The sequence below is a fragment of the Melopsittacus undulatus genome, chromosome 1, assembly GCF_012275295.1.
Source record: "Melopsittacus undulatus isolate bMelUnd1 chromosome 1, bMelUnd1.mat.Z, whole genome shotgun sequence".
NCBI lineage: Eukaryota > Metazoa > Chordata > Aves > Psittaciformes > Psittaculidae > Melopsittacus > Melopsittacus undulatus.
The window spans coordinates 120,864,405-120,878,835 of NC_047527.1; the positions used below are offsets into that span (position 1 = coordinate 120,864,405).

The 14,431-nt window shown below is 38.8% G+C and overlaps 1 protein-coding gene across 2 annotated transcripts in view; it reads left to right on the forward strand.

The window, feature by feature from the left end:
• Nucleotides 1-14,431, forward strand: part of CDK14 (cyclin dependent kinase 14) — a 318,203-nt gene that overhangs the window by 122,560 nt on the left and 181,212 nt on the right. For both annotated transcript variants that reach the window (XM_005152937.3, XM_031052481.2), the window contains exon 6: nucleotides 11,919-12,013. In XM_005152937.3, coding sequence (XP_005152994.2) covers nucleotides 11,919-12,013 — 95 coding nt within the window. The remainder of the gene's footprint in view (nucleotides 1-11,918; nucleotides 12,014-14,431) is intronic.

Consider the following 14,431-nt stretch of genomic DNA (forward strand, 5'->3'; position numbering starts at 1 on the left):
AGCACCATTAAAGAGCATATTTGTTCTCTAGTCCTCTCTTGGAAAAGGCTGACCTGTTTCGACTGGAACAAACACTGTTAGACGCAAACTGTAAAAGATGAGGACATTTGTTTAAGGTTTGGCAAGGCAATAGTGTCATCTTACAGAAACTGGTACTTTAAGAGGCAGTGCTATCAGTTTTGCTACTGTCATTCTTAATTACTGTGATTCCATAAAAAGAATTTTATCTGGAAAAGCAAACAGCAAATTGTTGTAATTATAATTGATGCATGACACAACAGGATGGAAGAACTGAGTAAATTTTCAAGGGGGCTTGGAAGTGATGTTTTATATCCGTATGTAGTAGACAGACAAGCTGTTGGCTGTTGAGTTGGCCTTTAAAAAAAAAAAGAAAGTCTTACCACCTGTGGTGTTAATGGGTTATGCTGGCAGATGCCTTTAATGTATTTTCTCACATTTCTTGGGTGTGTTTTAATTATGTTATTGCTCAGAATGCCTTCCAAAATGGAATTAGATCCATAGTTTGATTGGTGTCATGCATCTACAGAGGTAATTGTGAATCTGTACTTGAAAATTATGGGGATGTTTTTAGCAAAAATCAGAGGGTAAAAATTACTAGTTTACCTCAACTAGGTCTCTTCTAAGCATTGCTTAACTTTTGCATCGCCTTGTCACTGTCAGCTGTGGCTGTCAACTCTGTGAAGTTGAGACATTCCTTCAACCCAGCTTTTCTGTTCTAGCACCTCTCCTGATCAGTCTGAGGGCCAGATGCTTTTTAAAGAAACATACAAGGCTTGCCATCTTTTGCTTAAAATAAGTGTTTTGTCCTTTAAATGCAAATTTCAAAGTTGAACAATGTCCATAAAATTTAAATAAAGCACGTGCTGCTTTAGACAGTGACATGGTAATACAGATCTTCACTGTCATTTAAATGTAAATTTGTAAAGTTTTCAGTTATTCTGATTTAGATTCAGTTATACTCCAAGGCGAATGAAGCAAAAATTGTGGGGGTCTGGGTTTTCTCTTTTCTCCTGATTGCTTGCACGTTATACTCAATATTGTTAATGTGTCCTATGAACTGCAAGAGTTAAATGACAGGGAGAGAACTGAGACAATACCCAGAGACACCCAGGCAAAGGCAGAAGGAGGAGAGCATAAACCTTTCCTTGTGAGCTGATATTGCCTTTACATATGAGAACGTTTAAACCATATTTTCAAATGATGCCAAGTGGATGACCAGCAGCGCTGTCACTTTGCTGTTGGTGGTGCAACTTCACTAGCAGTTTCTGATACAACCTCTTTCACCTGATTTAGTTTGGAAAAAAAATGTAACCTTCACTTGAATGATCACTGGGTTTTGCTGCTGTGGTGTCTGCCAGCTTGCTTCATCACTTTATTGCTGCTTTTTTTCATGTTGGAAATTAGTTTACAAGTTACTTGAGGGAATCCTGCCATTTTGTAGTTTGCATGCTTAGCATGTGTTTGGGAACAAAAAATTGAATACAAAACTTATAATAGACATCAAAGAGATTTAGCCAGAATTAAGGTTATTTCCTGCCTTTAAAAATGTTTTAAAATGTTCAAGATATTCATATTGTAATTATGCTTTAATGTCTACTAGCTCATTATTTTAAATTGCTCATTAGTGTGAGTTAAATTGTGACTGGATTTTATTTATTTGATTATGAAATCCTTGTTCTTTTACAATACTCACTCCACATAATTTTCAGTTACAGAACAGTATGCCTTATGTTCACTGTGACTGATTTTGCTTACTAAAATATTTGTAAAAATAAATATTTGCTAGCTTTCTACTGAGACTGCCTTTCTTTAACCTCTAAATCATTCAACAAGAGACAAATCAATGCTAGTTCATGCCAGGGTTATTTTCCAGGTACGGGTGAAGAGGCATGTTGATTCTCACCCACCCAGAAGAAGAGAATTTACATGATCCTTTAAAAGCTCCTGTCTCACTCCTTTGAAAAACAGCAAGACATATGCCGCAAGCCTTTTTTTTCCCCTGCAGCCTAAAGTGTGTGCTGACAAATCTGTCTGCTTTTTGTGCATCATTTTTGCTGAAGGAAAGGGCCCACTGAGAAACACAGCAAAAGCAATGTTTTTTTAGGAAAACAGCTTTTCTGTAGAATTCTTCACTTATAAGTAGAAGTTAAAGTGTTCTGGTAGGCAACATCCTTTCCTAGAATGCCTTACTGTCTTCTATGTAAAAAGAAATACTCATTGCAGGTACATATGGTTAAGTGATTTCTTGTTGTATTCATGCACTGGGAAAAGTGAGTAACAAAAATCACACAGACTTCAGCAGGGCACGACTTTCAGTACTGGTGCTCAGTCATTTAGTCACTTGTTTAGACAGTGTAATACCAATATTGCGGGTATACAGTTTACAGCAGAGGAACTTTATTGCAGTTACAAAGTCAATCATTCAGAAGTTGTCAGAATTAAGTTTACATGTGCAGACTTCATTTGGTCCTTCTACTTGTATTGTTCATTCCTTAACTATGCAACAGCACCATGTTTGCTCCTGCTGTGTGATCTTTGCCTGTGTCGGATAATGAATGCTTAGTTTAACTCTGTGTTCCTGATGTGTGGCTCTAGCTATATGCACCTACTGTGCATTATTAAAATGAAGATGGTTTTGAGATTTTTTAGAACACTTGTCACCATACTCTGACTACTTAAATATATGTTAATTTTAGCACCCCACTTGCTGAGAGTTCTTTTAAATGATGATTTTGGGGTGACTTTCAAAGTACTTGCGTAGCATTGGGTAATATCCGTATACAATGTTGCTTGGGGTTTTATAATAATTGTGTGCACTCTGTGGTTCTGGTAAGTGTCAATAAAGATCAGAAGTTGAAATCTTCAGAAAATAAGGAACGTGATGGTGATATCAGCTTGAGTCACTTAATGTGATGCTCAGCCACTGGTAGAGATAAGAGATCAGGTTGCTTTTCTTCTGACTTGATCCAGCTTCTCTGATGGATGGACAAAGTCTTTCCACTGGTGGGCAATAAAGCTGGATCAAGTACATACCTGGGCCTGTATAAAACTAAAATTCAAGCAACCACTTCTTTCATCTGTGGAAAAAATAAAAATGAAGGAGCTGGGAACAGTTAATGGGTTCAAGCAGACAAGTTGGTCACTGCAGGATAAGTCAGGCTGTGAACTTACAGGTTGTCAAAACATGAGATAAATACAAGATAGATATGAAGTTGCTGTGTGCTGGAAACTTGTACTGTGGCTTATCTCATGGTAGTGACTTCAGGATCTTGCAGAAGCTGAGTTAGGATTGTGGAAGCCCCTATAATTGTAGTCAGTCTTTGCTTTGAGCACTTGGCTTGGGATTCATCTTAATTCTGATTTTTGTTTATGTAGTTTTCTTAATGTTTGGAAAAACAAGTGGAAATACATATTCCATTTTCTGGTGTTGCATCTTCACTCCAGTGTTTCATCATGTTTGCAAGCTCTCACATGGATATGTTCTGCTCAAACTGAAATGCTGGTTGGTAGCTGTCATAGGTTGCTTGTGTCTGTAGACTGAAATTGAAGGAAAATTGAAAATTGCCAGGAATTTTAATTGTTTTCTGCTGAAAGCAGTGGTTTGGTAATCTGTGGGAAACTTAGGTTCTGAGATGGGCATCAGTGGAGAAAATGTGCTAGTTTCTGTAGGCTCCTGTCAACATTCTGCTAAGTTTGAGGCTTGCTCATTCCATGTTCTGTATCTTACCTCTTTTCTGCTTTGTTTACATGCTTTTACTTTCCACTTTGTCTATTTTTCCACCTGTGAAGGCTGTTTGGTGATTCTCTGGCTTTTCTTTCTCCTTACCTAGCCATTGCCTCACAGCCCTTTGTGATATCTCTCCTGTATTCCTCCTTTCTTTCACACTGCTGATAGTCAGCCTGATGCAAAGAGTTCATTATAAAAGCATATAATTTGACCAAATTTAGAGGATTTTCATGGAGAATGTATATTCCTATTTGAAACGTCTCTGTGTGTTCAGTGTTTTAATCTCTACTCCAAAACATGGGGTTTAGAGGTTGGGTTGTTTTCTTTAAGGGGAAATTCATTCAGTGGGTTACAGAAGTTGCTGTTACTATAGCCTGGTTTTTGGGAAATGGGAGGAACTGTTTATACTGAAAACTCCCAGAGAAGTCATCCTAAGGTAGATAGATATTTATGTGAAAACTGTGTCTGAAATTCAGCAAGATACCAAGACTAATAACAACCAGCGACATTTTTATTAGTAGGTTGTGCTACTAGTCCCAATCATGTTATATGTGCTTTCACATGTTACCTGCACTGTAGAGTTGTTTTCTGTACACGCTGGCATATTTTTAGTTTACACAGTTTCCTCCTCTTACATGCTGAAATAGGCAGTGAAGGCAAGACATGTCTGGCTGCTACAAGATAGCAGTATCATATTACAGTCTTTTTCCATGAGAGTTTTGCTTTAATAGGATGATGTCTCATTATTTTTAACCTCCATCTGTATTTGTGTCTGAAGAGCACTGGGAACAATACACAATGCGTAAATTTATATCTGGAACATAATGCGACATTAATTTCAAATGGCAGCAGTCTTCTCTATATTTATTTAGATTAATATACAGTATTGCTTTTCAGAGCTTGTTTGATCAGTCCTTCCCATGCTTTGTTCTAGTTCAATAGGCAAAGAGGTTTCAGCAGGTTTGTGACTTGCTTTTTTTGCTTAGGGGCTCTACAGCCTTAGTGAGAAGAACCTCTGAAGGTCACTGTGTGTTGTTACATACGCTCTTTTTCTGGTTTTCTTCCTTAATAACATACAACTAATTTTGCTTGGCAAAATCTTGGAGCAGATTCTCCTGGAAGGCATGCTAAGGCACATGAAAAACAACAAGGTGCTTGGTGACAGCCAGCATGGCTTCACTAAGGGGAAATCCTGCCTGACCAATTTGGTGGCCTTCTATGATGGGGCTATGGAACTGATGCACAGGGGCAAAGCAGTTGATGTCATCTACCTGGACCTGTGCAAAGTGTTCAACTGTCCACACGACATCCTTGTCTCTAAATTGGAGAGACATCAATTTGATGGGTGGGCCACTCAGTGGATAAAGAACTGGCTGGATGGGCACATGCAAAGAGTTGTGGTCAACGGCTCAATGTCTGGTTGGAGATCAGTAATGAGTGGTGTCCCTCAGGGATCAGTGTTGGGATCAGTCTTGTTTAACATCTTTGTCAGTGACATGGACAGTGGGATTGAGTGCGCCCTCAGCAAGTTTGACAATGGCACCAAGCTGTGTGGTTCAGCTGATACGCTGGAGGGAAGGAATGCCATCCAGAGGGACCTTGACACACTTGTGAGGTGGGCTGATGCCAACCTCATGAAGTTTAACCAAGACAAGTGCAAGGTCCTACACCTGGGTCTGAGCAATCCCAGGCACAGCCACAGGTTGGGCAGAGAAGAGATTCAGAGCAGCCCTGCAGAGAAGGACTTGGGGGTGCTGGTTGATGAGAAAATGAACATGATCCAGCTTCAGTGTGCACTCACAGCCCAGAAAGCCAACCATATCCTGGGCTGCATCAAAAGGAGTGTGACCAGCAGGTTGAAGGAGGTGGTCCTGCCCCTCTACTCTGCTCTTGTGAGACCTCACTTGGAGTATTGTGTGCAGTTCTGGTGCCCTCAACATAAAAAGGATATGGAACTGTTAGAACAAGTCCAGAGGAGGGCCACAAGGATGACTGGGGACTGGAGCACCTCCCATATGAAGACAGGCTGAGAAAGTTGGGTCTGTTCAGCCTGGAGAAGAGAAGGCTGCGTGGAGACCTCATAGCAGCTTTCCAGTATCTGAAGGGGGCCTATGGGGATGCTGGAGAGGGATTATTCATTAGGGACTGTAGTGATAGGACAAGGGGTAATAGGTTAAAACTTAAACAGGGGAAGTTCAAGTTACATAGAAGGAAGAAGTTCATTACTGTTAGAGTGGTGAAGCACTGGAATGGGTTGCCCAGGGAGGTTGTGAATTCTTCATCCCTGGCAGTGTTCAAGGCCAGGTTGAACAGAGCCTTGGGTGAGACATGGTTCAGCGTGAGGTGTCCCTGCCCATGGCAGGGGGGTTGGAACTAGATGATCTTAAGGTCCTTTCCAACCCTAGCTATTCTGTGATCCTGTGATTCTACTACACTAGTATAGTGTAGTAGGAGCAGCAAGTAGAAATTTTATATGGAATTTTGTAGAAATAAAATAGTTCTAGGTTAAAAGTTAAACCCACTCGTGCCAGCCTGAATTTCTGCCTGAGGAGACAGATGCAGCTAATGTTATCCCTGTAGTCCATCCAGCAAAGCATCCTGCAGTTAAAGGGCTAGCAAATCCTTTCTTGCGAGGATGTGAGTCACTGTCTGCTTCCTTAGTGCCAGGCTGATATATTTTAATTATTTACTTATTAAAAACTAGAATAAGAACTATTTGTTAAATATAGAAGAGACTATCATGAGATTGGAATTGGCTGTAAAGAAAGGCTGTAATTCAGCTAAGACTGAGTAATAGCCCATTGGAACGTTTTGATGGTTTTTCTGTTCTTCCTGTAGCTCATGATTCTTTCGAAATTTGTTAAGAATCTTCCTCCTATAAATTTTTCAAAGCTGAACAGCGGCCTCTGTATCTGTATTGAGTTGTGTCCACTAAGATCAGAATGGAAACTGACCAATTTTGTGCATTTATAGGTGTGCAGCTGTAAAATCAATTATTTGGGATTACAAATAGTGAACATTCTGCAGAATATATCCTGTGGTGAGATGGGAAGTGTCTGTGGTCAGTGTGGTTTTACCTAGAATGCGTAGTATTAACTGCATTGAATTTTGTTGTATTAGGGTTGTAGGAAAGCAAAGATATTTGCCTATATGAAATTATTTTAGATGGATAAAATGGAAAACATCAAAGTATAGGTTTGGGAAATGCATTTCTGAGGAGGAAATTTCTGCACATTTATTACTGCAAAACAAACAGAGTGCTGAATTCCTGTCTCTGTGCGAGAACTGTGAGTAGTGTTTTGCACACAGAAAGTCCTGCTGTGTGGGAAGTGGATGAGAAGCAAAAAGGACATTGTGCTCTGGGGCCAAATTTTTTAAATTGCCATAAAAGATGTGTAGATGGAAGCATAAGTTGCTGGGAAGGGAAGCAGAACTTCCCTGGTTTGTGCAGGCAGTAAGGCACTTCTGAGTGTGTTTGCTCAGAAGACATGATGAGGGGGGAAAACAACCCCGTGAATGCTTTCTCAGTAATGATGCCTCTCCCGGAAAGCTCAGAGACTGATCCCAACTGTTTATGCAGGGAAGCTGGCACTCTGTCAGAGAGCAATGTTGTGACTGCAGAGTGTGACAAGCCACAGAATTTTGCAGATACTTTGTTTGGTTCTGAAGCACAACAAATTGCTTTCACAAATTTGTGTTTCTGAGTAGAATGTGCATGCTTTGGTGTCTCAGAAATTAAACAGAGCAGCCAAGATGCCATTAACAATATTAGATAGGTGCAAACTGCCATGATGTGCTGTCTCTAAGACTAAAACTCTCACAATGAGAGATGTCCTCCTAGAGTGGCAGGGAGAAAGGGTGAACATTGTACATGAGTAGCAGCACGGGAAGTGGTGAGCCCTGGTGTATGGTAGCCCCAGAGGACACCTCAACCACTATATGCTGAGCAAAGCAAGCATTTTCATAGCTATGCTTTTTAGAAAAATGTCAAGAATTTCAGAGCTTTTGCATGCAGTAGGAAATCCAAGAGAGTATCAGTGGCAGTTGTACCTTATGGTGATTATGAGCAGGATGAGGCTGAGTTCTGCTACTGCTGAGAAAAATTTTCAGGTCACTGTAATATGAGACACTTTGGAAATCATGGGTGATTCTTGTGTCTAGGTCTGTGGTAGAGATTGTGATTTCTCAAAGAGTGAGAACAAGGTGATAGGAATTGCAAGACTGAATTAATCGTGGTAGGATGATCCTAGGAACATAATTAATGTTCAAGCTTAATGTACTTGCCATGTTTGAAAGTGCGGTCTTTGCTAGTGCTGCTGGTGAAAAGTTCTTCCTGCATGTGGCCTGGGAGTTGACAGTAATGTTGAATTTGACATACAGCTGTGAAATGTTACTTTATGGGCAAGCCAGAATAGCCTTTTTCAAAACACTCTAACTCAAGGCTGATTTAAAAGTCACAAGGCTTTCTTAATAGAGTGTCAGGCTTGGGCTGATGCTGTAAACCCTCCAGGGAGCAAAGCACTGATTTACTGATGCTAGTCAGGTTTTGGGTAAGAGTTGGCTGCATTCCATCTGGCTTGCCTTGCTTGTGGAGTGAGCGTACTTTAGAACCAAGCTCATCTGGGATCAGCAAAAAGCTCCTTGACCAACACAAGTGATAAGGCAGCTTGCCAGGAGCTCATAATAGATGAGAGCATCCGCTTGTTGGAGGAGAAAACTGTGATGGTTATTCAAGCAAATGCAGTGTGTTTTCTTTAGGTATGCAAATATGGTTATTAGCCCTTGATGGAGAAATGCTGAGTATTGGTGCTTTTAGTGGTTCAGGTCATGAACCTAAGTACAAGTAACAGAAATTACCATCTTGGATGTCATTAATTATTGAAGTATGTCATCAATTCTTCTACCCTGTTTTTTACTGCTAGAATTTGCTGTAAGGCAATGTGCAAACACAGGTGACAGAGCAAGCATCTGCCCATTCAAATGCATATAATATTTTGTCCAAAATGTTAAAAAAATATCACTGTAGTATTATTTGCTGCTGTGTCTGCTCAAAATTCTTTGGGGAAATGAATTAAAAGCGCTGCCATCTGTCTATCTTACATTTAATATCAAGGGTAAAAAATGAGTGCCAGTAGTTTTGAAGTAGCATTATATAATACTATTTTTAAAAATACATGCTAAGGATACAGTGAGTACTAGTGCATTGGTCCCACTTTTGGGATTGTTGCAGTGCTTTTTCAACAACATTTTAGTCTTTTCATCTTAAAAGAAAGCAACTCTGTGTGAAATCTGTGGGTGATAATCACTGGAAGGAGATGGTATTCTCTAGGAGAATTATTTTCTTCCAGGAGAAACACCAGGCACAGCAGCACCTGATTCCAGGAGCAGCTGCATTGGCAGCTTCAAAGTTAAAGTCAAGTTTGTCTCAGGCTGATTCTGATAGAGTCCCTGGGCTCTTTTCATTCGCTTGGATGTGAATTTCTGGATTTTGTCTTTGAATTAGAGAAGTTCATCCAAAGTTTTATCCCCTTTGAGCAAAAAGTTGCCCAGAAGAGGTCTGTGGGTAGTTTGTTCTGAAAGCGGATGTTTCTGGAAAAACACACACCGAGCACCACTGGTTCATATTTCACTTTGCTTTAAAGTATTCTGTGGTGGAAGAAACAGCTTTCCGAGTTCAGACAACTGGGCCTTTTTCTTTTCTTTTCTTTTTTTTTTTCCTTTTCTTTTTTTCCATTTTTCTCCCTTTTCCCCCCCTTTTTTTAAGCAACAAAGCTGAGAACAGGCAATCTTACTGGTACAAGTTGTGACAGAAGAGCACATGGGGCAGTTCTCTTACACCAGTTATGCTTTGGTTTCTCACAGTATAAATTGGTAGTGGAATTAATTTCTTATTTCCTCAGTGTAAAGTTATTGCAATTAAGATGATTTTGCTCTCTGTGCTACATTATTTACTATATTTCACTTGAACTAACAAAGACAGAAATCTCACCCTGTAGGTGATGTTTTGTAGTTTTTGTAATATATGGCAGATGTTGAATATTGAGGCTATACAAGGGGAGAATTGGATATTAGAGAAGATAAATAAGAGTGGGGCAGGAGACTGAAGAGGAAAGACCTCAGGGTAAGCTCCTTTCTATGTACTGTTTAAGCTTTAATGACCCATATACAGATTTTAGCAACAAAGTAATGGCCAACTAGAGGAATTAAAGGCCTCAGGTGATGATCTAAACAGCAGAAGCTGGCAGAGGTCATAAATCCTGTTACGGTTGGACACAGGCTCCGCTAGGAGGCAATTTTTATATTCCCAGTCTCTCTGCATGTATTCTAATTTGGCAGGGTTTCAGGGAAGAGCTGGCGAAAGCTCAGTGTGAACTTTTCTTGGGGTTCCCCCATGTTAAAATTTCTCATTTGTGGTCAGAGATACTTTTCAGAACAATTATTTGTATCCATACCTTGTTCCAGTAGCAGTATTTTATTGTTGGCCTTTAAAAATCCCAAACATATCCAGGTCTCTCTGAGCTTTATTCCAAAAAATTCTGCATATTCTAAGATGAAGATCATATGAAAATTGTGCGTAGCTCTTCCTTTGAGAAAAAAAGCTTTTACTTAATTTATGGAATGTCAAAAGTTACTAAAGATGCACTGATGAATTGTTTTAAAATAATAATTGTAATTGCAATAGCTGATTTGCATCTTAGTGGCAATTGTGTTCAGAGCACTGGAAAGATTCTTCTGTGTTGACTCCCTGAATAGTGTGAGTTGGTCAGTGCAGGCCAAAGCATGTTCTTTTGAAACATTTCTTCTCACCTCTTCATCCAGGTTGGAAGGTTAACTTCCTGGTCATGGAGCTTCTTGCAGGTTTGCAATCCTGTCATCAGAATATCTGTGATCTACTTGCTTTGAAGCTTCCTTATGGTGTTTTCCTTTTTGCTAGCTGCCTTCTTGTTAGTGTGAACTCCAGAGTTTTGCTGCTGAGGATGCTTGTAGAGGAGCACTGATTGAGTCAGATGCCATTTGGTATTGTGTCACTTTCTAGGTGATCAGCTTGTCAGATTGAGCTCAAAAACACAGTGTGAGAGAACATATGTATTTACCCTAATTTGAAGCCTGGGGAGTTACCTCAGCCTGACACAGCACTCTCAATAGGGTGGGTAATAGGGAGCTCCCTAGCTTCCTTTTTGCACAGTAGTGGAGTGAGACACATCTTTGGTGTTTCATTATTTTGTTTGATTAAAGAAGAAGGGTGACAAGAAAGTTCCAAATCAGACAATACAGAAATATGCCACTCATTTTCATGTCTTTATATCTATTATTTACTTTGCTGTGGTGACTGACTGATAGTCCTGCTCAGATGTATGTATGAGGTGACAAGGCACCACCAACAGAATTACAATGGTAACAGTACATGGCTTGTCAGCATATCTTGCTAAAATATGCCATGACTTCTGGAACATTAAATATGTAATATGGTATGAACATTAAGTATTTATTATGGTGTAAAGGAAATTTAGTGAAGAGATCACCTTGGAAGTTTGCTAAATAAGTCTTTGTCAGTAGTCTGAAAACACAAGCTAGTGCCATTTAAAAAAAAAACAACAAAATATGGTGAAGAAATGCCATGTATTTATTCTCATGAGCTAATACAAATGATTCCATCAAACCTGTGTCATGTTTGAGAGAAAGGAGATACTGTATAAAACACTGTTCTTAGGATAGATGTTTCATTTCATTTAGAAAGCAACTCTGTTGTGTTGAATAGGAAAGTTAATATTTTGAAAAGACATGCTTGACTTTTGTCTGAGGCAAAAAATTATCTTTGAATGTGGAAGTGAACTTGGTATCTGGTTGATCATACATGAGCAATTCACTTAGAGGAGGCTGCGTAAGGAAAACATCTCTAGCTGCAGCTCATTTTTGTCTCAAAGTGATGTTGAGTTTGACCAACAAGGTGAAGAAAATAGCACTGAATGGGAAGGTACAGTCTACAAACACACTGAACATGTAGAACTCATGGACATAGAAGATACTAAAGTACAGCTGCTTTTTGTCAGGGTATGAAATTAAGATGTCAAAAAAAATCATCCAAGTCACTAAAAAACATTATTAAAAAACCCAAACAATGCAAAATATTTAGATCCTTTTAATATAACATGTATGTTTTGCTTTTCAGCTTCTCTTTTGAAAGGATTGAAACATGCGAATATTGTGCTGCTTCATGACATCATTCACACAAAGGAGACCTTGACACTTGTGTTTGAATATGTGGTGAGTAATGTAACTAATGTTCTGGATATGGTGTAGACTGTATTGAATTTGATAGGAAAGCTCTCCTTACTGTTGGTGATCTATGGATCAGGCTAAAATAACCCTTTACTTTCTTCAGAAGAATGGAGGCTATAAGAGATAATGCTTTGTAGTGTGGAGTGGTCTAAAAGTAGAAGGCTGGGCTGGACCAGATTCAGAGATGGAAAAGTGGCTACTGGGGTCCTCTTGAAGAATCTTAAACTGTTCAGTTGACTTTTCAGACTGACTTCATACTATTCTTCCTAGTTATAGTTTGTTTATTAGGGTTGTTTCTTTACTGATGTGATCAGGTAACTTTAAAATAGCTGAGAATAATGGAGGTAAGAAGAAAAATGGAAGTGAAATGCTCAACAGGAACAGGTAGTTCCTTCATCAAAAGCATGTAACAAGTTTAAATGGCTTTTGTTGTGACAGGCTTGGGCACAGTTTCTTTTTATTAGCAATGTCAGTAAAAAAGAAGTCTGGCACACACAATTTAGAATTTTGGATTATTATTTTTTTTTTCATGACTGGTGTTTCACCTACTAATTAACACTTCAATTTACATAGTACACAGTGTAATGATCTAATTGTGTTCAGTGTATTACTTCCCAAAGTCTTGGACTTGGCATCCTGATTAATCTTTTTGGTTTTTCTAACACAAACATAGGGCATTTATGTAGAACTACTTCAGCACTTAGCTGTGGAATTATGCAATGTACTATCATAATTAACCTCCCCATTTTCACAGATGGGTCTGAGAACATGTAATTTAGAAGAAACAAATGAGTTTAAAGAAGGTTAGATTTTCAGCATAATGTCTATTATTGTGTTGTCTGTAGGACACTGCATTTATAAAGTACCGTGATTACTAGCTTTAGTACATCCCTACTTAAGACAGATGGAACTGTTTTGTGTGTTTATTGGGAGCATGCCTTAATTTTTACATGATAGTGCACACAGTATGTTGTCTGGAGAAGCCATTCACTTTGTCTATTTACATAGAAATAGAAATCCTACAGTGTAATGATGTGGTTATTCGGCTATAAGGTCCTGCAGAGTTTTTGCATGCAGTACATATTTGTTTACCTCAGGTATAGGACCATTAATGAAAATTTAATTCCTTTTCTTAAACCGGTGTTTGTTCTGTTCCTGACTTATACACTGAAATAGCATAGGAAAAGTCTTGGTATTTAATTGTATTTATCGGTCAGTGTAGTTATTTGCATAACTTTATGTGAATACATTTTGCAGTCCCTTTTATCAGCAGCTGGATTTAGCTGTATTCATCAGAACTGGTTGAGAAATGAGATGTATAGATGTTTCTCCCTAAACCAGATGTTTTTGCTTATTAAACAAATGCAGACACTGACTCACAGACATGTGTTCTATCATGTTACTATCCATGATAAGCACAGACACAGACTAAGCTTCATGCAGGAGCCACTTTTTCTGGATTCACTTAGCTGTTTGTTTTTTGAGAGGGTGCTGTTAGGATCAGCCCCTCCAGTGACTGTCCCTTTTCATTCCTATGGTATTTGGTACCTATTGAAACTGTTTAAGGTTTGTAGCAACTGGTCCAAGTAGTATTTCCGTATTTTGGGGGGTTGACAGAGCCTCTTAAAGTGGTGTGTTTGTTCAGGAAGAAGGGGAAGAAGAATGTTTTGTTCTCTCCAGCCAGCCTAGGGACTGTATTGTAATGATGTTGTACGTTGCTCCTATGCCTTGAGATGATGAAATTGCTTAATTCAAAAGTAAATTTTCATTGTAAGGTAATGTAAAGTTATAGGCTGACCAAATAGCTAGCACTTACTGGTTGAGAATGCCCATATAACCTGATTGAATTCTTGTGGGTGTGCATGGTTACAGGTTTTAATTTTTTATTACAATGACTTTTTTTGTTCCTTTTGTCAAAAAGCTCTCCTTCAGTGCATAATAAGAATGTGCAGAGGCAAAAATTACAGTTGCCATTTTAAATCTACAAATTTTGGCTGGCTAACTGTGCAATCTAACTGTGTAATTGCTGTTACTGTGCTCTGTATCTGTAATATCTGTTTTGTTTTTTTTCTAACACCTGTATATGGTTTAGCCCAGTAATATGGGTAATTTGTACTGAAATTAATAGAAATAATTGTGGGCTTAAAATTACACAGTGGCATATATTTTTGGATTACTAGGGCCTAGCAAACCTAAAAGAGTTGAATTTAGTTTGCTTCATAAAGTGTCATCATGGAACTGATACATTGTTGCCCTTAATCACTATTGGCCATTTCAGACACAGTAAAAACAATTTGAGTGAGATGTCATAGTTAAATTAGGGCTGAACAGTTAAGTGATCCAAGAGCTCTCAAAAAACGGAAACTTTGGATCGCTAGGTGATGATTCCATTGGGAAATTAAT